At 37.4% G+C, this 26,246-nt stretch overlaps 1 protein-coding gene across 1 annotated transcript in view; it reads left to right on the top strand.

Moving 5' to 3' along the window:
- Positions 1–24,875, top strand: part of LOC140246320 (ubiquitin-like modifier-activating enzyme ATG7) — a 30,319-nt gene extending 5,444 nt beyond the window's left edge. Inside the window, exons 3-20 of the mRNA XM_072325794.1 lie at positions 5,244–5,414; positions 5,967–6,021; positions 7,299–7,416; positions 8,072–8,149; positions 9,883–9,999; positions 10,634–10,774; positions 11,717–11,805; positions 12,569–12,690; positions 13,305–13,395; positions 13,809–13,953; positions 14,491–14,649; positions 15,378–15,435; positions 18,163–18,299; positions 18,920–19,111; positions 19,733–19,848; positions 20,372–20,456; positions 20,921–21,121; positions 21,605–24,875. Of these exons, the coding sequence (XP_072181895.1) occupies positions 5,252–5,414; positions 5,967–6,021; positions 7,299–7,416; positions 8,072–8,149; positions 9,883–9,999; positions 10,634–10,774; positions 11,717–11,805; positions 12,569–12,690; positions 13,305–13,395; positions 13,809–13,953; positions 14,491–14,649; positions 15,378–15,435; positions 18,163–18,299; positions 18,920–19,111; positions 19,733–19,848; positions 20,372–20,456; positions 20,921–21,121; positions 21,605–21,649 (2,112 nt within the window). The 5' untranslated portion in view covers positions 5,244–5,251 and the 3' untranslated portion in view covers positions 21,650–24,875. The remainder of the gene's footprint in view (positions 1–5,243; positions 5,415–5,966; positions 6,022–7,298; positions 7,417–8,071; positions 8,150–9,882; positions 10,000–10,633; positions 10,775–11,716; positions 11,806–12,568; positions 12,691–13,304; positions 13,396–13,808; positions 13,954–14,490; positions 14,650–15,377; positions 15,436–18,162; positions 18,300–18,919; positions 19,112–19,732; positions 19,849–20,371; positions 20,457–20,920; positions 21,122–21,604) is intronic.
- Positions 24,876–26,246: the final 1,371 nt, after the last annotated feature.

The following is a 26,246-nucleotide window of genomic DNA, read 5'->3' as shown; positions in this document are numbered from 1 at the left end:
ATCTTCTTCCCTAAAACTTTCCCCCATGCTCGATATCAACGTTAACTATATATATCTTGTGTTTTTTTTTTCTTTAAATCACTGCTCCCAAAGGTAAACAGGACCTTTAAACTGGGGGACGTATACGTCCCCCAGTTTAAAGGTCCGATTTACTTCTTTTTAATGAAAGTGAAATATTACAGGTCAAATAAGAAATTTGCATTGTCAAAAATGATTTATGTTATATTCACTTCAGCCATTTGTATTTTGGTGCCCTTCGGGTCTGTGAAGTTTATCACGCTTTTCTCTTTTAGATTTTTTTTTTTTCTGTGTGCAAAAACCAACAACAACAACAATAAAACATGGGTATAGTGATCGTGCTTTTTCCGTTATGGGACCAAAATCGTGGAATCAGTTACCTCTTCAGTTAAGGGAACTGTCATCTACAGAGTCATTCAAATCCAAACTTAAAACTTATCTCTTCCTTTCATACTGAGGACTGTAATTGCTGTATGTCATTAATATTGGATCAATATTGTATTTTTAATTGATATATGTTGTATTCTTTATTTGGTATATATTTGCTTTTGTTTACCATTTTCTTCTTTGTTGAAATGTTTGAGTATGTATATGCATGTAAATATATGATTTTTTTTTTTCATTTTTGAAGCGCCATGAGCACTGAAAAGTGGACCTGTGCGCTATACAAGTAGCCACTATTATCATTATTATTATTATTATTATTATAAAACTATATAGACGAACAAAGTGGTTTGAACAAAGAAAGAAAAAGAAATCAATTTTCATAGAAATGAGTACGCCTCAGCCTGCAAAGACATTTCTCTAAGCTTTCAAATGATTGTGCAAGTATACATTACGGAACTGTTAAATATCAATGAAATGAGTGAACGCGTTGCCATAGTAACATCTAGATGCTGCACTATATACTGGCGGCTCTAAGAGTTAGAACTTCTGGATAGGAGTATGTAGTGAGAAAAATCTCTTTGTATATAGATGCTGCACTGACTCGAAGTGCGAATGACGAGTCTTCCTAAAGCGGCCATTATATCTTACTGTATATATACTCATGATATGCGTCATAATCAAATGCGGCGTTGGACAGGAACTTTGCGAAATATCTTTATGGCCGCACCTTGTCTCGGTCGGCAGCAGCTGCTGCAGTTGTGCCAAAATTGTAAATGGATCGATCGAAAGAGAAACAGGGAAGAGGTGGAGTAGGATGGGGTAGATGGAGAGGAATATAAAACATAGGACAAAAATCATAGGCCTATGTTTGGATATAGACAAATATAATGTACGGATATTAAGTGGCTATGAAAGGTGGATAGCTGTAGATAAGAATAGTTATGATTATTTTGAATAATTGCTATAGATACCTGGTATATGAAGAGTTTATTAACTAGTTTGGTTAGCATAATACATACAACCATGGCACAAAGTAAACGACGTAGCTATATGAAATTTTGGAATGGATTTTGATGAGTAGATGTAGTATAATCCGAATGAACGTCAATAACAAAAAGCTGAGCTCAGCACTGGGCTGGAATGGGACAATTCTGCAGTGTTAATGAAAATGAAATGAAACCGATCACTGAGGCTCTGAGAATTTCCTGTACAAGTACGCCCTATTGACTTCCGCGAGGCGTACCAACAATGTGGTTTCACTTATTATTACCCGGTTTTACTTGTAATATTATAACAGACTGTTGTAAAGGGGACTACTCCAAAATAATAATTGAGTACTTTGCGCACGATGCTCTATCGAGTGCTGTATGCTGGCGAATCGCGTGACTTCGTTCGGCCGCCGAGAATCCTGCGGATCAGGATCTCCCACACACACGTCACACAACAGCAGAAGCTCTCTTCCTCAGATGACGCCGTTCTGTATTTAGACTGTCAACTGAAGTAAGTAATCAGTACTCTTATATCGACAAACTTACAGGCTAAGTCAGGTGTTTGAAGCTGATCATTTCAAGCGTGAACTGGAAATCATTTAGCTCTTGTAGCCTGGATTCGAAGGCGTCTATTTTAGACGGGTTTGCGACTAGTTCTATTTGCGTAGTCCCGTATCTTCAAATTTGTGCTGTGCCGTGTCTCGGTCTTCAGTCAGAATGGAATGTGTGTCAATGTCGTGGACCCTGGCTGCTGGGCAGCGCAGCGTAGCGGGACCTGGTGTATTAAAAGTTGTCGATTATTACTGTCGGCAATGTTTGTCATGATTTACAGAGGATCTCACATGGATATCACTGTACAGCATCGTCGTCGAGAGATGGTCCTACTCATGAGCGATGCGATGTAGCTACTTCTGTCAGTTCTGACCAGCCAGCCAGGGAGGTGCTCTCTTTCCACCTCCCTGTTCTGACGTTATCTGCGACCAGCCCGAACGCTCTGCGTTCGGCATATTACTATAACTGTGTACAAGGAGCGCCCCGGGGTTTCTTCTGACGTAAATTTTAGTTATTCATAGATTAGGGCTAGGCCTGATTTGGAATTTAGGAGACTCTAAGCCAGTTTTGGTTGGGTGGATTGTTCATTCATTCACAAGCAAATGTATGAACACACAACTTACAGTTACAAGATGCCTATTATCCTAACTGCGACAGCCGCCGCAGGAACGGTCTCCGAGGCTTCCATTATCCATGAACACACCCCTGTTGTACTAGACTCTAATCTACTGTATGAGCTGAAATTTTCGCGTACGTACAGATATTTTTGCGAATCGCTACTTGGATAAATAAAGGACATTTTCGCGTGTTGTTAATTTCGCGGTTGCGAGGGTCTAACTGAACTTAGTTATTCGCGTCTTGTTATTTTCGCATGTTGTTATTTTCGCGGTTCAAAGGCGATTTGCGAAATTCGCGAAAATAAAACCACCGCAAAATTTCAGCTCGTACAGTATCAATTCTCTATTGAACAGAATCACATTATTGATTAGTTTTAGAATTTACTTTTCAAGTATTTACTCTAGTCTAAGCGTAAATGCTGCTTGAAAACTTTGGTGAAACCATTTTGAGTTAGATCTACTGACTCCTGTCTTATTACATTTGACATCAATGTGTAAATTGTTAAGTCTAGAATTCCACATTTGTGGGCCTTGAAAAATGAAAAGACTTTTTGTAGGGGGTGTATGAACCAGAGAAAAATAAAAATTGATACAATTTTAGTACCATATCAAATTATGACTTTTTTTAGAATTTGAAATAAGTATGGGATTCAGGTAAGAACTCGGTCATGATAGCATAAAAACAAATATAGTGCATGCTGTTTAATCGTAAACAAATCACAGGTAAGATTGTTCCAGTTGTCTAGTTTTGTGCAGATAGGGTTAGGTTTTATTGTTGAATTGTGCATTGTAATGTAATCTTTTGTCATCTCATCTTGCACGACTGGTTTCTTTGACATGAGGAGGAATGTACTGTACATTACACCTTGTTGGTAAGTTGCTTTATAGAAATGGGCGAGACAACTGTTTAAGTGTTGTCTTCTTTTGCAGAACGATTTCCATTGAAGGCCATTTTGTAACAAGTTGGTCACACTTGCTGTAGAGGAGTAATCATAAAACGAGTTGCTCTCCTTGTGCCTTGGACCAATTTCTATCTTGTTGATTAGTTACTGTATATTTAAGCTGTTATTTTCGCGAGGGTTATAATTTTCGCAAATTTCGCGAATCACAGTTGGACTGCGAATTTAACAACAAGCGAAAATGTCACCATACACGGTAGTAATGCACTTATGAAGGCCTCTGTGTCAATTTGCGAAAACAACATCTCTCGAAAATGTCTGCGACCTTCTCACTAGTGAAAATATCTGTACGCGAAAATAACAGCGTATACATGTACAGTAGTAATGCCTGGTGAGGAACCCAAACTGCTGCATACTCTAATTTTGGATGGACTAGGGCAAGATATGCAGCCTTCTTTACAGCTATATCACACTATTCGGACAGATTTCTCCTTATAGTACTGACGTTTTATCGGCGTGATTTACAGTCCAGTTTACATGTTTGCTCTACAACATTATATCGGAGAGGTGGACTCCAAGGTAGCAACATTAGTCAACAACCTTAAAGTTAACTGCCAGTAGATGATGTATACGTTTTGGTTTCCTACTCCATACCATGTCATGTGCATGACTTCACATTTCTCTGTATTGAAGTTCATTTGGCAGGTATCTGTCTATTATTTTGGGGGACCCATTACAGTAGTTGAACTAGAATTATATAGACTAGTGAAGTAGTAGAACACACTTGTGCCTGCTCTTCCCACAGATGGCATGATATGCCTGGCTTATAAGATTCACTAGCTTTTAGTTTCCGAGGTTGAACCAGATTTTTAACTATACAAACAAAATGATTTTGAATGAATGAACAGACCACTAGTAATTTGTTTTTTTCAGCATAAATAAAGTCTCATCTTCACCTATCTGATGGTATGCTTACCTAAACACATCATTCAGTCTATATCCCATCTCAGTATGAAAGATGCTTTAATCTCTTTAGCCTACATAAAACATAGTACCAGTATGTCACAGCATAGATTTTATTCACCTGTTAGTTACACTGTAGAACAGCTTCGTGCACAGTAGTAGTAACTTGTACATTGTTTTTACTTACAACTAAATGTAAACATTCTCAGAAGGAAAGTACATAAGCAACAATGGTTATATCAAAATGATTCTTGATACAGTGTATATACATCTGAAGCTATTCTGTGTTAAAAGACAGAAATGTCACGTTCACACTGTTCCTCTTTGGTGTAAATTTGAATAATCCTTTTCTTCGAAGACCCACTTTGTTGTTTAATGATCATATGCCTGATAATCCAAAAATTTGTTGGACAGTTTCACTTACCTAACAGTCTTATCATATAATTGAAGGTAAAACATAGGACCCATACAACTGCAGAAATTGTTGATTTTTAACTCTATGATAGATACATATGCATAAGAAATGTACGAAATAATGCTTTGATAACACATCTTCTCTTTGGTAACAACAGAAATAGGAAATGATACCCAATGAGGTACACTGTAGGTATTGCATTCTCAGAGAATACCTGATCGTGGTTGCTGTGATATCTTATGATTGATTACATACATTGGGCCATAACTATCAATTGCATGTCAGAGTGAATCGATTTCAGCATATTAGTTGTTTGCAATTCAATACTATTTATTGTGAGGGCATGGTCACTGTGTTCAAGTAACTTCCTACCTTTTTTTATGTCTGTGTCTATTTGATGTAGATATCACCATGGCAACAAAAAAGGATGAAGAGATGAACCAAACACAGCTACAGTTTGCTCCATTCAGCAGTGCCCTGGATGTTGGTTTTTGGCATAAATTAACCCAGAAGAAGTTGAATGAGTACAAGCTGGATGACAAACCAAAGGACATACATGGTTACTACTACAATGGTGAGTTCATTGTTTAAAAATATGTGGGGGTCTGTCTTAAGTAACCCTAGCTACAGGCTGGGTGATACTGCAACTGATCCACTTTTAGTTACTTTGAAATCACTCCATGGAACAGCAATGTCAACATCTGAAGTAGGTTTAGTCTTCATGTTTGGCAAGACACTATTTGGTTTGTAGTGTATTTTATACATCAGATCTGTGTCTTATATTGAGAGCAGCAATTTAATATATCAGCCAGTGATTGATGTTGAAAACTGGATGAAATGTAACATAATGCCATAGTATTTCCTTTAACTTTGCATCTTTGACTGCTGATGCATCATGGCCCAATAAAAACCAACCACATAAAATGAATGAAAGAATCCTGGATAAAATGATTTGACACATTCTGACATGAATAATAAAACAACAAATCACTTCATTATAATTCTGCCCGGGCAAGAGTGATGTATTCTTGTCTCCCTTATGTAATATTGAACACTTTTTCTTGTGTGACTAAGAGACATGTGTAACCGGTATGAAGTTATCCCTTTCTCTTTCGATTTTTGATAGGGGATCCCGATGGACTTCCCTGTAGACTGTGCCTGGACTTCAATGCATTTGACTCGTAAGTTTTGCTTTTGTAGCAGGAGCTGTGCGTTTTCCTTTCTTGGGGCAGACGTCAATCCAAAAACCCACAGTTATACTAAATTGTTAGAATAGATAAAGATAGTACAGATTAAAGAAATAATATATTCAAGTGAAGTTGAAGTGCGACAATTACGAACATTTTGCATGGCACTGAAATGTGTTTTGTAATATAGTCTGAAACTACACATAGATAGTGACAGTTGAATTGCTGCCTGATGCTATCACACTGTGCAAGAGAAGTTCTACTTTCATATCCTCTATTGTTTCAGTGTATGAGATCGACTTTGTCATTCAAAACTAAAGTCATTTTACTCTACTTGTAAAGAGAAGTCTAGATGTTTTATCACAAGCAGTTAATAGTAAGTTTGCTTCATATGTGAGAGTGGCCATGTGGCTATAAGAAGTAGGTCTTTTGGGTTGAGTCATAAAGTGACTCATTGTGTTTAAGAACAATCTTGATCATCACATGGCTTTCTATGTAAAGTACCAGAAACTGTGTATATGATTTTGAATTTGACAGCTTGTAAGGATATACTGTAAAAGTGGAAATTTTCCTGCTGTTGAAATTTTCGCGCATTTTGCGCAACCACAAACTAGCGCGAAAATAAAAGCACGCGAATCTTTTTGCTTGCCGTTTGTTCCTGTACATGATGTCTTGATTCCGCGGAATTAAAAACACGCAAAACTCTTCTCACCCTGCCATGCGCAAAAAATTAGTCTTGCAAAAATATCCACTTTTACAGTATTTTAGAGCAAGCAAAGCCACACCCAAAAACACATCGCAGATTCATTATATATTCTTTGTCACTTCCATCATGCATGTATGTCAAAGATATTTTTATGGTACTCCTCCGATCTTTACCAAACTGTTGAAGTTGAAATATTCATCAACTTTGCCCTCAAAATTCAAAGAGGTAAAGATCTCATAATCTTTAATTGAATAGATTGGGTGATATACATTCTGCTAATCTGATTTGTCTTATGTACTGAATTTTCCCTACATGTTATTACTGTAAAAGTGGATATTTTCGCGTGACTAATTTTTCGCGCTTGGCCGGGTCGGAAGAGTTTCGCGTGTTTTTAATTCCGCGGAATCAAGACATCACGCACAGGCACATATGGCAAGCAAAAATATTCGCGTGCTTTTATTTTCGCGCTAGTTTCTGGTTGCGCGAAATGCGCGAAAATTTGAACACCGCGAAAATTTCCACTTTTACAGTATATGATAAAATTTATTTTGATTCTGCTCTCTAGCTCTGCAAGTACTCCACCACATTGTCATCTATCAAGGGGCACACTAGTGAACTTCAACACCCTGGATGCTTTCAAGACTTGTGACAAGAAAGCTCTTCTGGATAAAACTTCAGAAAAGGTCACTTACCACTATATTATTTACAAAAAAAAAAAAAATATTGAGTGCTGCATACTCCATATATTTAGCAAGTCTAATATTTCGCGAATTGGAACTTATGGACATTTTCGCAAGTTGTTAAATTTGCAATCTTTGAGTACAGTAATATAGCAAAAGTGTATGTGTGCACGTTGTATTCGTGTCGGGATCAGAGTTAAATATTTTTGTGTGTTGTTAACTTCGTGAAAAGCACCCGACTTCGCAAAAATTTAAACCTCACAAAATATAAGGCATAGATGGCACACTGTAAATTTTGGTTTGCTCACCTAACAATAAATGTGTGTTGACTGATAAACAATCAACTTGGGCAGTATGTAATGTCTTTGATGTAATAGAATCCATTTATGTGAAATGTTCATGATTATATAGATTTGTTCTTCATTTGCCATTTGAAGTATTGTATTGTGTTTTAACACTAGTGTGCAGGCTACCTGATTAAGTTTTTAATGTCGATCTTCCTGTCTTTGAATTATCACAAATAAGTGATATGTTCTTAGAGGTGACTGGAAAGTTATGATTTCATCTATGATCAGTGACCTGACGAGGATTTTATTACATAATATCAGATTTAAATTCTTCATGATTAACATCTTTGTTTGTGTTTTTCTTTCTACAGCTATGGGATGACATCAGACAAGGTGCTGCCATCCAAGACCCATCTCTCTTGTCTCCTTTCCTTCTCCTCACTTTCGCTGTAAGATCAAACCTTCACATCTATTTACACCCCCAAGTGTTTTTTTTCGTCCCCGCCGAACGAGTTCGAGCAGGGGACTATGAAACGGGCTCCGTACGTGTGTGTGTCCGTGTGTCTGTCTGTCCGTGCGTCCGTGTGTGATCAAAATGTTCAAAATGCTACTCTTTCGCCATTTCTAACCCGATTTTGATTCTGTTTGCTTTATATGATAGCACTACATGGGAGCTTTGAAACTTCTATACAGAATTTCAGTTGTGACCTTTGACCTTGACCTTTGACCTACATTGTACATTTTGCTTCAAAATGCTACTCCTTCGCCATTTCTAACCCGATTTTGATTCCGTTTGCTTTATATGATGGCACTAGGTGAGGGCTTCAAAACTTCTACACAGAATTTTGACCTTTGACTTCTTTGACCTTGATTTTTGACCTATATTGCACATTGCCTACAAAATGCTACTCCTTCGCCATTTCTAACCCGATTTTGATTCCGTTTGCTTTATGTGATGACACTAGGTGAGGGCTTCAAAACTTCTACACAGAATTTTGACCTTTGACTTCTTTGACCTTTGACCTTGATTTTTGACCTATATTGTACATTTTGCTACAAAATGCTACTCCTTCACCATTTGTAACCCAATTTCAATTCCGTTTGCTTTATGTGATGGCACTAGGTGAGGGCTTCAAAACTTCTACACAGAATTTTGACCTTTGACTTCTTTGACCTTTGACCTTGATTTTTGACCTGTATTGTACATTTTGCTACCAAATGCTACTCCTTCGCCATTTCTAACCCGATTTCGATTCCGTTTCCTTTATGTGATGGCACTAGGTGAGGGCTTCAAAACTGCTACACAGAATTTTGACCTTTGACTTCTTTGACCTTTGACCTTGATTTTTTTACCTATATTGTACATTGGCTACAAAATGCTACTCCTTCGCTATTTCTAACCCGATTTCGATTCCGTTTGCTTTATGTAATGGCACTAGGTGAGGGCTTCAAATCTTCTACATAGAATTTTGACCTTTGACTTCTTTGACCTTTGACCTTGATCTTTTTACCTATATTGTACATTTTGCTACTAAATGCTACTTCCGGCGGGGACATATATTACGCACCGCGTGATTTCTACTTTTCCTTGTTTTTTTTTTTTTATACCGACAGAGAAAGAAAAGTTGTGAAAGGTCTTTACTGCATGTGATTACTAATAAAGATATGAGGACTTTTCTCAAAATAATTACTGTCTGATATTATGTTTTCTGAAGAGACAATTGATAGTGTCAGACACTCTATCACAGTTGATATTATTTATTTCATTTTAATGTTATCATCTGTGATCATGCAGCTTTAAACAAACAATAGGTGAGAATTTCTGAATGATTTTTTTTTTTTTTTTGTGCTAAAGTTTTGTAGATCAGTGATAAAGCACATCATTGCTGCTTTTTCAGACACTGAAGTTCTCAACTTTTCCCAAAATTGTATACTGTAAGTTTGTCATATTGACTACTTTACCAGATTATATTTCTATCTGTTTTCTGCATTTTGATGACACCATCATAATTACCAATGACATGTTCTATGCTGGATGATAAAGGAATTAGCTGCAAAAAAAAAAAAATACTATGCTGGTGTCAAATTATACATACGATGGAATGTAAAGGAAGGTCTAGTTTCTGAGATAGTGTTGAACTCTTTGTATTGCTAACCAGTGTTAATGCTGATTTTGTATCAGGACCTGAAGAAGTATCACTACAGCTACTGGTTTGCCTTCCCTGCCCTCATCACCCCAGAAGGAGTCAGACACACCAGATCTCCAGAGAGACTAGAGAAGGTCATGTCAGGGTCAAAGGTCAGTTTCCTCTATGGAAGGCATGCTCAATTTATAACTCATATTCTCTGACAAGTTTGCACATGTAGGTGATCACCACTGGACCCCAATTTGCACTAGAGATAATACTTTGATTTTGACTCGCTGTTTTGAAGCTTTCCAGATTAGTCATATCAAACCACATCTATGTGATTTTATTTTTCACTAAAATGAAACTGGATTTCCGAGGAAAGATAGAATATCAGGTGATGGGATTTGTGATGTTTCATTTTGCATTTTGTAAGTGGTTAACTTCCTCTACAGTTTCCTGAGTGAACAACAACAATGTTACGTGTATAATCAGTGGACTATTTGTCCCTTGTTCCCATACAGTCATTATAATATTTCTGTACATTGTATTAGGAAAGGAAAAGCTTCTAAATATGAGAGACCTTTGACAATGAACAAATATATTATTTAGCCAGAAAACAGTGTGTTTTCACATCTGTATTAATTATTTGGAAATTAGTTTTGATGATGTCATTATTCCCTTTTGCTTTTATAATTAATGTTTTTATCTTTACAAGAATGCAGAATTGTATGCAAAATTCAGTAGTTATAATGCACTACAGGGTTGGGTCTTAATCATTACACTTTGTCGCTAATATCTTGTCAGATTTCCAGCCTCCAGACTGCATATGACGCTGCGTGTCAGGCTGAGGGTCGTGACCTGGCCTACTTCCTGATTTCCTCGGAGGGAGATGAATTCAAGGTGTTCCCACTTAGTGCCTGGGATGAGACTAATGACAAGTCACAGGTAATGAGGTAGACATGGCAGGACATGACTGATAGGAAACAAGACTCAACTCATCTGGCACAAGTTTTCTTCACTAGCAAATTTGCCCATTTGAAAAGAACGAAACAATAGTCTAGGAGAGTTATGTCATCAAAAAATGTAGTTTGTGTTTTCTTTGTGACTGAGTGTCACAAGCTATTAGATGCACTGCCATGTGTTATCAAACTGCAACAAAACATTTTACTTTCATATCTTGTATTGCTTCTGTGAGTGAAATGGCTTTGCCATTGAAAACCAATCATTTTACTTTACTCAAAGGAGAAACCTGAAGAATATATTACATGCAGCTGAGTTCTGTTTGTTAGAGTTATTTCCTTGTGTAACCCTGTGGTTATGAGAAATAGATGTTTTGATATGAGTCATAAAGTGGCTCATTGTGTAACAAAGTGTGTATGTGGTTAACATTGATACTTTGAGTTATAATAAAGATGTTCACCTTACCTAGCATGTACATGTAGACAGGCGCACATTATTGTATACAAATACACATTATACAGTCAGGTCCACCACATAATCATCAGTTTTCTGTGTCACTCAGTTTGTGAATAGCCACCTGTGAGGCAAAATTTTGAAGACCGTAATAGGTTTGATGCTGTGACTTTTGGATTTGATTTGCAACAGAGCAGTCTGAAGAATTAAAATCCTGATATCCTGATAAAATGTTACTGTGTATGAACCCAAAGTAGCAACAGTGTTAAGAAATGATGTAGCACAACATGAACTTTCCATCACATCAAACAAATTAAGGACTTTCCTGTTTCCAGTGACTTCCTATTATTGAAGTGCTGTGTGTATATCTGAATCATATGTGACTGAACTTTTCAGTGCTGTGTGATTGATAAAATGTGACATATATCTTACTTGTATACTACCTTTGTGGTTTTCTCTCCTTGGATGCTAAAGGTCATGTTTGGTTTTGCTGACCCCTGCACCCTTGACCACTACCCTGGATGGTCACTCAGGAATTTCCTCTGTCTCATCTCCTGTCATTGGTGAGAAATATCCCCTATCATGGAGATTGATTCCATGCAGGTAGAAATAGCTGGCAGATGACCCCCCTCAAGTCTTGTATCAGTGTTTGTTATGAGAATCATGTCTAACCATCATCAACAATACAAATGAGAAGTGACATGTAAATAATATACCTCAAAGTGCTGTGAAGATCTATGCTTACAATATGTTTTTAAAGATGAATATCATTCAAATATCGTATATCTTTACAGTCAGATGTAGTAGCTGTCAGCTAGTGAACAAGAATGGGGGATCTCCAGTAGGCAAGGATCAGGGCAGTGTTCAATGGCAACTTCTTCAATAACATTCAGTTTATTTTATGAATATCTGTTTGCAGGCCTAGGGAAATGCAATTTTGTTGAGTTCTTTTTGTTAGTCCTGTGAGCTTACTACAGCTGTGATTTCTTGAATTGTGTTTTACTTTTGTTTTCTCTTCCACCAAAGTATATATTTGTGATACAGCACCCCTTTACCCATTACAATGCCCTCATCAAATACAGACAAGATGTTAGCTGAAATTCTACCCAATCTTATTAGTTAAATGGTGGTTTTGGTTTTTTTTTTTTTTCAGTGGTGAAATTTAAAAAAAAAAGTTAAATAGACATGTGAAGATGCAATTTTTGTAAAACTTTAATGGAGATAGTGTCATGTCTCTGTGGTTCTCTCTTCACAAACATTTTTTGGTTTGTTTTATTGTTTGGTTTGATTATCTTTGTTTTGCTTTTGTTTTGTTTTTTATTGCAGGGTGTCTGAGGCAAAGGAGATAACAGTCATGTCCTTCAGGGACCGGACGAGAGAAGGAGTGCGAAGCAGTGCTCACAGCCTCATATTTCATCTTCACATTCCTCCAACTAGTCTTGAGATGAGTAAGGAGGCTTTCTAACTCTCTTCACACTATTATTTCTTCCTCAGATTCATTTAAGTGAGACTTCAGTTAAAACAGTCAACAAACAAACAAACAAATGCAGACTTAACTCAGTATTCCAGATTGTGCCCTGCTATTAATTTCAGGTTGCATATCTTCTCATAAGCATGTTTGAAAATATAAGTTCTGAGCTGTTTCAGTGGTCTTCATAATATTATGTTCATACAGTTACTTAGGACAAGTAGCATCATCTATTCCATTTACTCAAAAATGTTTTGAGTTCTCCTCGTCATATGTTCTATTGTATGCAAATTTAGGTTGTTGTTTTTTTTTTCGTTCTGCTTTGTAAAACATCAAAAACTTCTTCAATTTGGATGCATAAAATGTTGCCACAAAATCATGCTTGCGTAGTTGAAGTGTCGTGCAAAATTACGTATGATGAAATATCTGGTACATTTTTCACTTGTATGACTCTTTTGAGAAGATGTCACTCCTTGTTGCATAGTCTAGCTGTACAGCTTACAAGCAATTGATTTGACTTGCTGAGAGTTGCTGTATTTTCTTTCATCATGTAAAATTCCTGTTTCTGGATGGATTTGCTGCTTCCACCTGCAGCATGCCCAAAGTGTGTTGGCTGGGAGAAGAATCAAAGGAACAAACTTGGTCCTCGCAAGGTAGACCTCAGCTCCAGTATGGACCCCACAAGGTAAGACTTATTCAAATGAACGAATCTTTGCATTAAGGTGTTTTTATTGCAACTGATTGACAAATTGCCCTTCATTTACATAGTTGAGCACGGATTATTCAGTGTTTAAGTAGTAGCCATGGTTTGCGTTGATGAAGGGCAATTTGTCAATCTGATGCAATAAGGTGAGACGGACTTAGAGTTTATGGTGTCTTCTTAGCATGTTTTCTCTGAGACTCTTTGCTACATGTGTGTATTTTAAGGCTTTGAGAATGCAATACTGTGTTTTACAGTTTACAGATGTTGCTGTGCAACCAAAGAGTCCACATAGAGGTATCCACAGGTACTTCTCTGAACAGTATATGTCCTATTTGTTATTTTAGATACATGCCAATTGATTATTATTGAGTTTTCATTGCACACCTCTCCACCAGGCTGGCTGAAACATCCGTAGACTTGAATCTGAAGTTGATGAGATGGCGTCTGCTGCCCTCTCTCGATCTAGATAAAGTGGCAGAGACGAGATGTCTTCTCCTTGGCTCAGGGACACTGGGATGCAATGTGGCAAGGTGTCTCTTGGTTAGTGGACTGATGGAGATTGACCTACCTTCACACACTTTATGATAATTATAAACTCGCTTATGCTTGGTTTGTTTGCTAGAAGCATACGTGATTAGCTACTGCTCTCATTCTTTCCTTTAAAATGTCCAAAGGGGGTAAACAGCTCAACATGATTGAGGTGAAAAATATTTCATTGCCTTATAAACATACATTCTGCATTGAGTGACCCTAAGACGCGTATCATTGGTCGCTAGATATTATTCTTGTCTTCAGCTGTATATGTACTTCTTTCCGTCCCTGGTGATCACTTTTTGCTAGGTGTAATTTTAGTATTCTCGGTGATACAGTCACACTCAGGAGGGCTTGGAAGGAAGGGGGATGACCATTGGGGAGATTTGCAACATAGGTCAGTGTTATGGCTAAGAATGTGTAAAGCACTTAATAATGTTGTATTTCTGTAGGTTTTACAAAATCCATGCATTCCTCTGATTCTGTTGTCAGTATGTGCGCAAAACTTAAACTGCTATGATTTCATTTCTCCTTGTGTACTGACAGGGCTGGGGTATTCGTACCATCACATTCGTTGACAACTCCACAGTGTCATACTCCAACCCAGTAAGGCAGTCCTTGTTTGAGTTTGAGGACTCCCTTGGAGGAGGCAAGCCCAAGGCTCAGACTGCGGCAGACAAGATCAGGAAGATCTTTCCTGGAGTTGTAAGAATCATATCATGAAATCTCATCTCCTATAATGAACACATCATAACTAGTATACCAACTTGATAAAGAAAGCATCAGACTTTGGAGACATGTAAGAACAATTCATGCAATGATAAACATACACTGCTAGAAAAAAAAACCCTGTGAATTATATGAATGATCTAGAATATTAGAACAATGAATGACTTCTATGGTGAATGAGATAATGCCTTGAAGTTGTTTGTCTCAACCAATAATCATCTTCTCAGTCAATTCATGAATTGACCAAGGATTCCATGGTGGCTTGGCATGTAGATTCTGTTTATTTCAAAGAGGGATGTTCTTCTGTCTATATGCATGTATGTATGTATGTCTGTCTGTCTGTACAGAGTTCTAGAGAAAGAAATGTAGACTCAGAGAGAGAATATTTTCCATGAATCTGCAGGAAAATCAAGTGTATTTCTTCTGCTAATGATATACTGTATACGCTGTTATTTTCGCGTACAGATATTTTCGCGAATGACAGGGCCATATACATTTTCGCGAGATGTTGTTTTTGCGAATTGACGCTGACACTTAAGTTAATGCGCTATTAACAGGGCGCATGGAGACATTATTGTGATTCGCGAAATTCGCAAAAATTAAACCCTCGGGAAAATAAAAGCTTATACAGTATGTTCCCCTGCCATTCACATTCATAAACTATACCATATTAGTATCGTCCACTGATAAATTTTTCTCACCAGAAATCAGAAGGAGTCAGTCTCTCAATCCCCATGCCAGGACATGCTGTCGGTTCCTCAGGTGAGTTGATTCAATGACCTCGCTTTACTCGTGTAACAATTGAGTGCTACTCAAGTACCAATGACACAGAAACATTTGTGGTAGATATGATCTCTCAGAAGGGATGGAACAAAGCAAATGTCACATTCTCACTCATGAAGTATTTTTTTTTTTTTGTCCTTTTTGCGTCGATACTGCACAAACACACACAACATCAACACCATTATCACCATTGTCTGTGGAGTGTTACTAGTGTATGACAAGTCTGTTCACCTTGTGCTTTGTTCTCTTGGCGCAGCTGTATGAGTGGCACTGGATTAAACATTCCAATGTACAGAGATACACAAATACAATTTCTTCTTGTAATCCAGTGGTTTAGATTTACAAATCTTAGAATTTATTTTCATGAAAACTAATCTTGGTAATGATGTGGATGTAAATAAGTCATTTCTAAGTCTTCTCACCCACACTGGCTGATGTTTAACCCTTGTGTAGTGATACAAGCAGAGACTGTCATTCATTAGCAGCATACAGGAATGGTTAACTATACACAGCCCAGTCGCTGTAGGTAGCAACAGGGCTGTACAGTCGGGACCACCAAACACGAAGAGAGTTCAACGATCGCATTGTGATCGCTTTGAATTTTGATACTTTAGATTTTTTTTGTCACCTCAAACTCATCTGATACAATCTTCAATAATGAGAGTCTATATCTATGCTATCATTATTCAAATTCAGATTATGCAACTTACGGAAAATGATGATTATATGCAGCATGTGCGAACGGTACATCTGATACTAGTAATCGGCAGTTCACTCCCTCGATCTCTCGGTCCACCGTACGTGCTGCTACCAAAGAGCGCACGCACGGAATATATATCGCTGCACTTCCAGCCATGCACCCGGCCACGCACTTATTTGCTGAGTAGTCAACTAGCCATTTTGAATTCTGCAACGATGAACCCCGACGGTCGGGGACTCCTGCGCTGTTCTACTGCGCTAGAAAGTGTCATTTTTTGTTCACTGGACTTATCGTTCGGGCTCTCTATGGACTTATAAACCTTCTATAATACACGCATACACTTAACGTGAGTAACGTATACATTTTTTATAAGAAACATATAAGTTTTCATAAGTTTTGTAGTTGTGTTGTGGTTCCCCACTTTGAAGGTGTATGCCTCGACTGTTAGACGCTGTATTCACACAGCGTACTAACAGCGTCTGGTCGGGCTAAGGAATGGTATGATGTCATTATGGTCGCATCCAGGTCAATTATGGGATCATCTTTTTGTCCGGTGTAGCTATTGTTTTTTGTTTGGAGCAGATTAAAAATTCTTGACTATGTAACATTAAATAATGGTGCAGTCACTATAAAAGTTTTCACATTATGCAATATCAGATCACGTACTGAATGACATATGCTACTTTACAATGCATAGTGGATTGTTGGACAGGATTTTGTTTTTAGTGTGAACAGTACCCATACATGCTTGGTATCGAGGACTGGGGAAGCACTCTTATTTCTTTATCAGAAAATTTAGGTCAAGATCTAGATTTGGGGTTATAAGGTACGGGGCTTTCCCCATTGCGAGTTGGGAGATTGAAATTCCATAAGCTATCTTACTAGATAGCTGTCTATAAGTCAATATAAGAGAAGTGGGTCATGAATGATGGTGGCTGCTGGAGCTGCCACACCTGATATCACTCCAAGTCTGGTGTTTCCATATCCTGTGCTGTAAAGGGGGATGTGAAGCAAGCCACAGTGAAACTCTCTATGAATGAAATATTGCTGTTAGAGAGCGGTGTTGCAATATTTTTGGTGCTTATTTTCTTGAGGTTTTCAAATGTAACCTGGGTAAGAGGTGACTTCCAACTATGATGTACCGTGAAGTAGATGACATTTTAAGTTCATCACCTTTGTACAGATCATTGTGCTGCGATATGGTGTAGTTCTGACTGCTGTTAATCTGAAGCTGGAAAGGAGGATTAGCAATCCATTTAAAATGTGTGTAGTCACATGATATGTCGGGAGCAATAGATGCATAGTCACAACATTGATGGAGTTTGATGTTTTATTTCTCATGAACAGTGATTCATGGAGATTATGGCAATGATTGTTGTAGTTTATAATCAAAGGATGCTGAGTAAGATTGAACCAAATACTAGTAGAGTTCATTACACCCTTGACATGTTATCATAGCAAGCTTGGTATTCAGGTAAAGATGAGAGATCTGGGCTGTCTGGTGATATTCCATCAGTTTCCTGGATGCACATGTTGTCTGCCCCAAATTCTATACCAGCATGATGACCTTAGCAAGTTTGTTGGGTCATTCTTATCAGAAGAGAGATGCATGCCATGTAAAGTAAGAAAATATATAATGAGAGAAATGTACTCTTTGCCTCCTAGGTCCATGCCTGTTTAATATATTCAGACAGAGCTGCACAGACTTTTTGTAGATATTTCTGCAACAGCTGTTCTCATTTTTATACATTGTTGAATTTGTGATGGATGAATGATTCAATAAATTTAGCAACTTAATACCCTGTATATCTCCAGACAAACATCTTAAGTTGATGTGGTTATGAGATTATTTTACATACATGATGTAAGTGCGCTGTAGTCATATAATTGAGAAAATTTGTATAAGAAATCATACAGTTTGCTGTGTTTTCTTCCTTGATCTATTATCACTTGTTCTTCCCTCCCCTCTAGTACTTATCATTTTTTTTGTTTCATCTGTATTTCAGAGGAAGCCATACAACAAGCGAGGGAGTCTGTGAAGAAGTTGGAAGAGCTGATTGATAACCATGATGTGCTGTTCCTTTTGATGGACACACGAGAGAGCAGATGGCTACCAACAGTCATTGGCAGCAGTAAAAGGAAGGTGGGAAGACTTTGTCTTTGCAGTCATTGAGGAGTGATGCTGAGTGATGACACTCCCCAAAGCCTTCCATATTCCTTGTCTCTTTAGACTGGAATATTGTTTCCAGTTCATTAGAGAATGCTGTCAAGATGTACTACATTTCTTACGTAAATACAATGCAATACAGTACAGTACAATTTATGTTTAATACATGGAGTAATTTTCAGTGATGACACTCTCAAATGCCTTCCATACCCCTTGTCTCTTTAGATAGGAATATTGTTTCAGGTTAGTTGAGGATGTTATTAAGATATATTACTTTTTGTATGTTTAATTGTGACATCATCTCTTTCTCTAGTGAAGGTAAACATGGGCAGAGTCTAATAGGTGGAGTCACCTATTACTCTCTGCTAAATCTCCAAAACTAGTTTTCATTGTATTTGATGTTTGGGGAGGTCTGACATAGCAGTTATGCACATTTAGAAAGAAATGACAATTCATCAATTACATGTATATATGGATTGTTCTTCAGCTGATGTCTTCTTTGTGCCTTTTTATTTGTCATACTCCTGATTAATTTTGACATGGTCATCAAAAGTCACTTCATCTCGATGGTCATTGTCATTTTCCTCACTATCCAGATTGTCATGAATGCTGCCCTGGGCTTTGACACCTACCTGGTGTTAAGACACGGAATGAAACTCTCCAAGGACCAACCTCCCCCTCCAGAGCCTCAGGAGGCGTCCACATCCTCCTCCTACTCCAACCTATCCCATATCCCTGGCCACAAGCTGGGATGCTACTTCTGCAATGATGTGGTGGCACCTGGTGATGTGAGCAACATCCATTTTTGCCACAAAAACTCTTCAAATGGAGATTTCCAACCACCTTTTGTTGGATCATGACTACAAATCTAGCAGATGAATATTTATATCATAACCTAAGCATAGCCTGCCTGTATGACAAGTTAAGATGGCAAGCTTTGGACAGATGTCAAAAGAAGGATGAGACTACAATTATAATTAGCTTTCTATAAAGATTTGAGGTCTCTTCTCGCTTGCCAGAGCAAATTGATTGAATATAGTTTCTCTAATGTAACAAGTGCTGCAGTTCTGTCCATTGATAATATCGTAGAGGGGAAATACAGCTTTAGGTATGGAAAGATAACTGAATTCTGTTCCATGAATAAAGGGATGGGATCTTCAGAATCTAAATGTGATTGAATGCAATGAAGTCTATTTGTATTATTGTCTACAGCTATCAAAGAAGCATTGAGGGGTCTGTTTCATGAAACCATGATTGATCTGAAACTAGATCCTAATTATTCAAAGTGGCATGGATAACCTATGATGCTTTGCGTTGTTCCCCAAGACAGTTCTAGTTGAAATCCTAATCAAGCTAGTCCTCTGGTAATACAGAAATGCTAATCTTCAACTCTGCTCTAATCCATGCAGTCCACAAAGGACCGAACACTGGACCAGCAATGCACCGTGTCAAGACCAGGTCTATCCATGGTGGCTGCTGCCCTCGTGGTTGAACTCATGATCAGCATCCTTCAACATCCAGATGAGTGAGTATCTGAGGTCATGTGACTGGAGTCACATGACTGTAGATTACCAAGGTCATGTGACTTTTCATTATTAATCCCATCCGTTCAAAACCATATGTCAGTGTTTTCTGTGTCACAGCAGGATGTAATGGGAAATAGGTTAAAGCTTTGACAAAAATGTTACAAACAGTGACAGACTGTGATCCTGGCAATGCACGTAGATTGCAAAGGATTTTTGCTGTCAAATTTTATCAGAATACATGTTTCTTTTATGCTCTTATCTAATTCATACACTTCCTACACAAAGGACATGAGCTGTGATATTCTATCAAAGATTTACAGGCATTCCTGACACCTCTTGTATTACATGCTAGATTTCCTTTTTATCACAGTCTCTCATTCCAGTGTCCATATCACAAAAATGTTCAAAATTACACAGTGTCCAAAATGAGAGTTTAATGTCAGGAAAACTTATTATTTTCGTTCATTATTATGTAGAGTTATCAATGTTAAGCAAGTGATATTATGTATACCAACACTGCAGGGGCTATGCAGCAGCAGAGACAAGTGCCAAAGATTCTCACCTCACAGCTGATCTGGTCTCACCTCTTGGTCTGGTACCTCACCAGGTCAGTTCACCTCCATTTCTCTTTAGTCTCTTTCTCTTTACTCCCTGTGTCATCTTTAAAACTCTCTTCTTCATTCTCTGTTAATGTCTACATGAAATGCAGTGTTTTGTTGTTTGTTTGTCAATTCATACTCTTTTTTATATATTTTCTGTTGCAGTGTATAGTAATTTGCAGACCTATCCTGTAATAATAAAGAGAATGATAATAATTAGTTGACACATCCCACACAGAATAGAGCAGTATGTGCTCAATTGATTGAATGTTGGATATGAAGGATGATTATGAAAAGTTGATGTAGAAAACAAACAAGAGAGAGAGAGAGACACGTTGAAAGACTGTTGAAAGTCGCATCTCGGTCATATGTTGATATTGAGACACATTGCTTGGAAGTGAAATACCATGGGCGTCAATCCTGGAAATCAGTTTCTTATCAATTAATGCCACCTGTCCTAATGTCTGCATAGATCCGAGGGTTCCTTGCCCGCTACCACTGTGTTCTTCCAGCCAGTGTACGCTTTGATAAGTGTACTGCTTGCTGTGATGTGGTCACAGACAGCTATGAGAAGGAGGGATTTGACTTTCTGCTGAAAGTCTTTAACGAGCCGAGGTTTGTGGAGGATCTGACGGGATTGAGTCTTCTACACCAAGAAAGTGAATTAGCAGAGGTGAGTAGAGGACTCAGGATGAGGCATCGCTTGATTTCAAGTTTGGTGCTGCTCTTATCTCTCATGCATGTACCTTGAATCGAGCTTCAGCACCGACAGTCAGATTAACACAAGCAAAACTGATCAAAATTATCTTTCCCCAGCACAATTGTTATTTTCACACCACTGCAAAGTTTGGAGTTTGTGTAGGAATTGTACGACAAAAAAGTGATGGTGACTATTCTGTTAGCACGTTATAAACCATTGTATGATGGACCATATCATTAGTCAGCAACAAGAATAATAAAGAACAATTCTATATCAACAGTAGAGAAAGCTTGATAATTAATTCAGCTAAGTTTACTGTCATTGCCCAATAATGAAAAGAGAGCATAAGATTAGTTTAATAATTTACTTGTGTATAGAACTATGCCAGTTTCAAGACTAGAAACTTTTCCATTGATAGACTTTCTAATCTCTTTGCATTCCTAATTATCTTTTCAGATCCTGGATTTCAGTGATGATGACAGTAGCATTACATCACAGTGATGTCATAGTAATGGTATCATTCCTGCCTTTAGTAATCTCAGACTTGGAGTTTGGATCCTCAAGCACAGTAGAAAGTTTGTACTATCACAAGAGATAAACGGTTTTGATTGATTTCTCTCATGTTTCTGTCTGTGATATCATCTAAATTGTAGCCACATCAATTTCATTCAAGCTTTAGAAATGTTTATCGTTGCTGGGGTGACAGGACCTCGTATCTACGAAATGCCAAATGTTCCAGAGAGGGAAAAAAGATGGCAGCCAAAGCACAATATCAAATGGGATAGCCTTTCCTTTGACATGAGGTGGTGGCTCCATTTTTGGGGTAAGACATCTAGGATTTGGATAGGACATTACTTAACTGTATCTGACCATTGATCTCAAAAAGTCATTTTCACCACAATTTGAGATACAAGATCTACAAGGTCTTGTCACCCCAGCGATGTTATGTGAAGAGAAAAAGAGTATTGTGCTTTTCATCGCACAAATTTTCTGTTATCGTCAAGTAGATAACTGGTAGAAACATTGAATTAACATTTGTGGGCATTTTTCATGACAATGAACTTTCACAGATTGAGCAGGGTAGAAATCTACTTGATGGAAGATAACTGCTTATGTTTTTTGCCTCATTCTAAATCAAGAAATAGTGCTTGTAACCCTCAGTTACTGATTACAACTCACTTTAATACCACAGGATGACCAAGAGGTTTACACCGATTGGCTGATTGTTATCATTGTTGCAACTCAGGATTTTTTCTTTGACATGCATGATTTGCAGATTTTTACTAACTAATCATTTTGAGATAGGAAGAAGGTACACTTCAGTTCAAGAATATCACATGACTTCTCCTTCGTAGCAAGAATTTCCATTTGTTTCTCCAAGAAATCAAGGGGCATGTGGGGTGTATATGTACATATAGTTGAGTGTACCTGTAAGAAGATTTGAAATGATGTAATTTTTTGCAGTTTGTCTAGAGCTAGGAATAAAGGATTATGGTTATCTCACAATTCCCATTCATGCCATGCCACAGAGAAGCTATTGTGTACGGTATGTATTATTGCAAATCAGGAATGAAAAGACAATTCTAAGATTGGTTGAAGTAATGGTTAAGAATTGTATTGAGGACACCAAAATGAGTATCTTTGGTTGAAAAAACAAACAAACAAAAAGCAAACAAAAACATAAAAGCCATGTTCATGTTTGTTGTCTCTGTCTCTTATTGCCACAAAATGATGCTGCTGTATCAGTACAACACTGTCCAAAGAAAATGTTCATGCATTAAACTCTATGAATTATTTCGTATGATAAAGCCTCATGAATGAGCATTTTGGAAAGTGATGGGAAGATAAGATTGCAAACATGAGGACTGTGTTGTAATACATGGAAATAGGTGCTGTGTCAGAGGATTGTTCTGATGTATCTTTCCCAAGAGAAATTACAAGAATACTGAAATATTTCATTGTTGCCAGTATAATAGGATGAAATGTTTCATTTGTTACAATCTTCTCTGGATATTTGTAGAATTATCATAATATTATTTTTACTTGATAACTTAGATTTTTCTCTTTTTGTGCCTGGCAGACTGTCAGTGAGAAGACAGAAAAGAGAAAATTTCACAAATCCTTCCATTCTTTATCTATAAACCTATTGGTTCGCAAACTCCACATACAAGATTGTGTGACCAAATGCTATGTACAAGTTTGTTGAAAATTGGGAGGGTTGGCCAATGAACGTTACTTTTCTTTGTAAGTGACATAAGTGTCAAGAATATACAGTTGTACCAGTGGGTAATGTTTTTACTGTTATCTTGTAGCTCATCTACCGAGAAGTCGGTTACCCTCGATTAGCTTGGTTACATCTAAGTCGTTGAGGCAGAAGCCATTATACAAGTCAAAGCAGGTATATAGCAAGGTACATGTATGATAATATTGGAAGACCTACAGAGAATTACTCTTTTCTATAAGTACTCAAAAAAAATATTTTGTGATGGATGGATGGCACCACAATTGGTTGTCGTCATCAGGAGGTTTTAAACATTATTGCTTTATATCACCCTGTATCAATTATGGATGAATCAGTGGTCATTATTCTCTGCCATTTTTCAAGTTATAAATATAGATGTGTTTTACTGCTGCAGAAGATTATACAGCTTGACATAGTATATATGTACATCTGCTTTATTCTAAAATTGGAAGAATTTATGAAAACAAATGTTTACTTGTATATGTACAGTCTACATGTTTTGGCTAATGAAGCTATGAGTCTTCGCCTATGCTGTCAAGCCAGTGTAGTGATATATGTCTGCACTGCAGTGAAGTGTACATATAGATGTTATATAATCCCATAAGCAGAACTTTGATTTTGTATTTCATGTTGTCTACTATATATATGGATGTTGTGATCCCATTATGCAAAACTTTAATTTTGTACTTTATGCCTTCCACTATATTTCTTATACTCAGTTAAGTTTATATTTTTGCAACTTGAAGTGAACTAGAAGACTTGAAGTAACTAGATAATTGTCATAATTACAAATTGTGCAATGTTACATTATGTGTATGATAAATCCAGGTTTATATTACCTTTCATCTCATCTGAATTAACTTGTGAAATTAATTGATCAAAGCATATTTCATTCACAGTTATCTCTTGCACACATAAAAAAAAAAAAAAAAAAAAACACATTACTGGCAAAAACTTGGGGCCTGTCACAGGTGCTGTTGGGATTACAGTATTGATTTGTCTGTCTGTCTATCTGTCTATCTTGCCATCTTGTGTGTGTCTGTATTTCCATCTTACTGTCACTCTCTGTTACTCTGTATGTCTTTCTGTCTGTCTGTGTCTCAGGCTATCTATATGTCTGTCTGTCTATCTGTCTGTGTGACTGACTGAGTATATCTATTAATATGTCTATTTTATTATCTTACTATCTGTCTATCCATCTATCTGTTTGTCTGTGCCATTTTTTTCAGAAAGCTACCTTACGTCCCTTTTCCTCACCAGTTCCAAAATAATTATATGTGTAGTGGTTAAGAAGAGGTCAGGTCTATGGCACAAAACCTTATTTGCCACTTGCAAGTGACAGGAAATATCACTGAACAAAAGAGAATGTGGGCAAAAGATGTGATGATGCAAGTGCAAGCAGATCTTTTTATTTTGTCTGTTTCTCCTTGCGTGGACATTAACAATAAACCTGAATTGGTTTCAATGCTAATTGATGCCTGTGTATTTATGATGGATGGTTGAATGGCTCATGATGTTAAGAGTGATTTGTCTTGAGGAATGAGGAAGAATAAATTGATCATGATGATGAAAGGATAGTGGTGTCAGGTTTTATTACCTGTTGATTAGTTTTGGTAATGACGATGAAACTGTAGTCTGGAGAATTATATTTGTTATTTTTGAAATTGCTTGTCATGCTTTATGATTGTCTTGAGTTTCATAAGATTAATTGTATGATGAGTTTATCATAATTGACACAAGAGATAGTATGGTCATCACTTCTAGACACAAAATAAAACAGTCATAGACATATTCATTCTCAGCTAGCTACATACTTTCATCATCAAACAGGTTTAATATACATTGTAGTCTTCTTAAATATATTCCTCCATCATACGTTGTTATACAATAAAGATCATGCACGAAGAGTCAAAGTTGAGACTTGAATGTAAATATCTATCTTATTCCACAACCAATTAATATTATTTCTAAAACGTACAGATGGGAATCTAAGATCATACCCCATCCTGGATAAGTTCTTGGAGAAGAGGTTATAAAATACTTAAATGACTTAATAATATACTGATCAATATATACCTAATAATACACTTGGGTCGAGTGAACGCAGCAATATCAGTAGGGCACACCTCTGAAAGTTTGAGGAAAATATCTTTCTGAGACTTGTAATAAGATTCAAGTGTTCAAAGTATAATTCGTCTGCATTGCCGATCGTAACGCACATAGTTATGAGCACTTCAAACACAACCTGTCGCTGCATAGACCTCTCCAGCTCGTGACCTCTTTATCATCTACACATCTACCAAGTCTCACGCATTAGGAGTAAGACTAACTCCTCGGGGGTCTTTTTTTCACGCTCACACGCCTGACGCTTTTTCTCACTCCTCACAACCACACAAAAAGGAAATACATGGATTTCCAATGACCACGATCATCACCACCCCCCCCCCCCCACAACAACAACAACAAAGATACTAGAAGTAAGTCAAAAATATCTTATTTGGTAGGCCTATGTACCAAATCGCTAAAACTCCTTTCGCTCCCTCGAAGCAAAATCTCACGCCTTACAGCTCCTCTCAGATCGTGGCATCCCTGCACCTACATGTTTGTTTTTTCTCGGCCCTCTTGGATCACCGCTTTTCCTTGGAAAAGTAGAAACTTTTCAGAATAATTACTATTAAGCTACGAATAATAGCATGTCTTTTTAATCAAAATATACACTAATCGCTTGTTAATATTGTTAAAAACTGTCCTTGCATAAAAAAAAAAGAGCGGATGTACGATGAGTCGCTCGTAGAAGAAGGGAGTTCACTAAATCTGGCGCCATTAACACAGCGTCGTCGCCATGTACCCAGCCTT

This window comes from Diadema setosum, chromosome 2, assembly GCF_964275005.1.
Source record: "Diadema setosum chromosome 2, eeDiaSeto1, whole genome shotgun sequence".
Classification (NCBI taxonomy): Eukaryota; Metazoa; Echinodermata; class Echinoidea; order Diadematoida; family Diadematidae; genus Diadema; species Diadema setosum.
The sequence above is the reverse complement of the archived record's forward strand: the minus strand, read 5'-3'. Positions and strand labels throughout refer to the sequence as shown.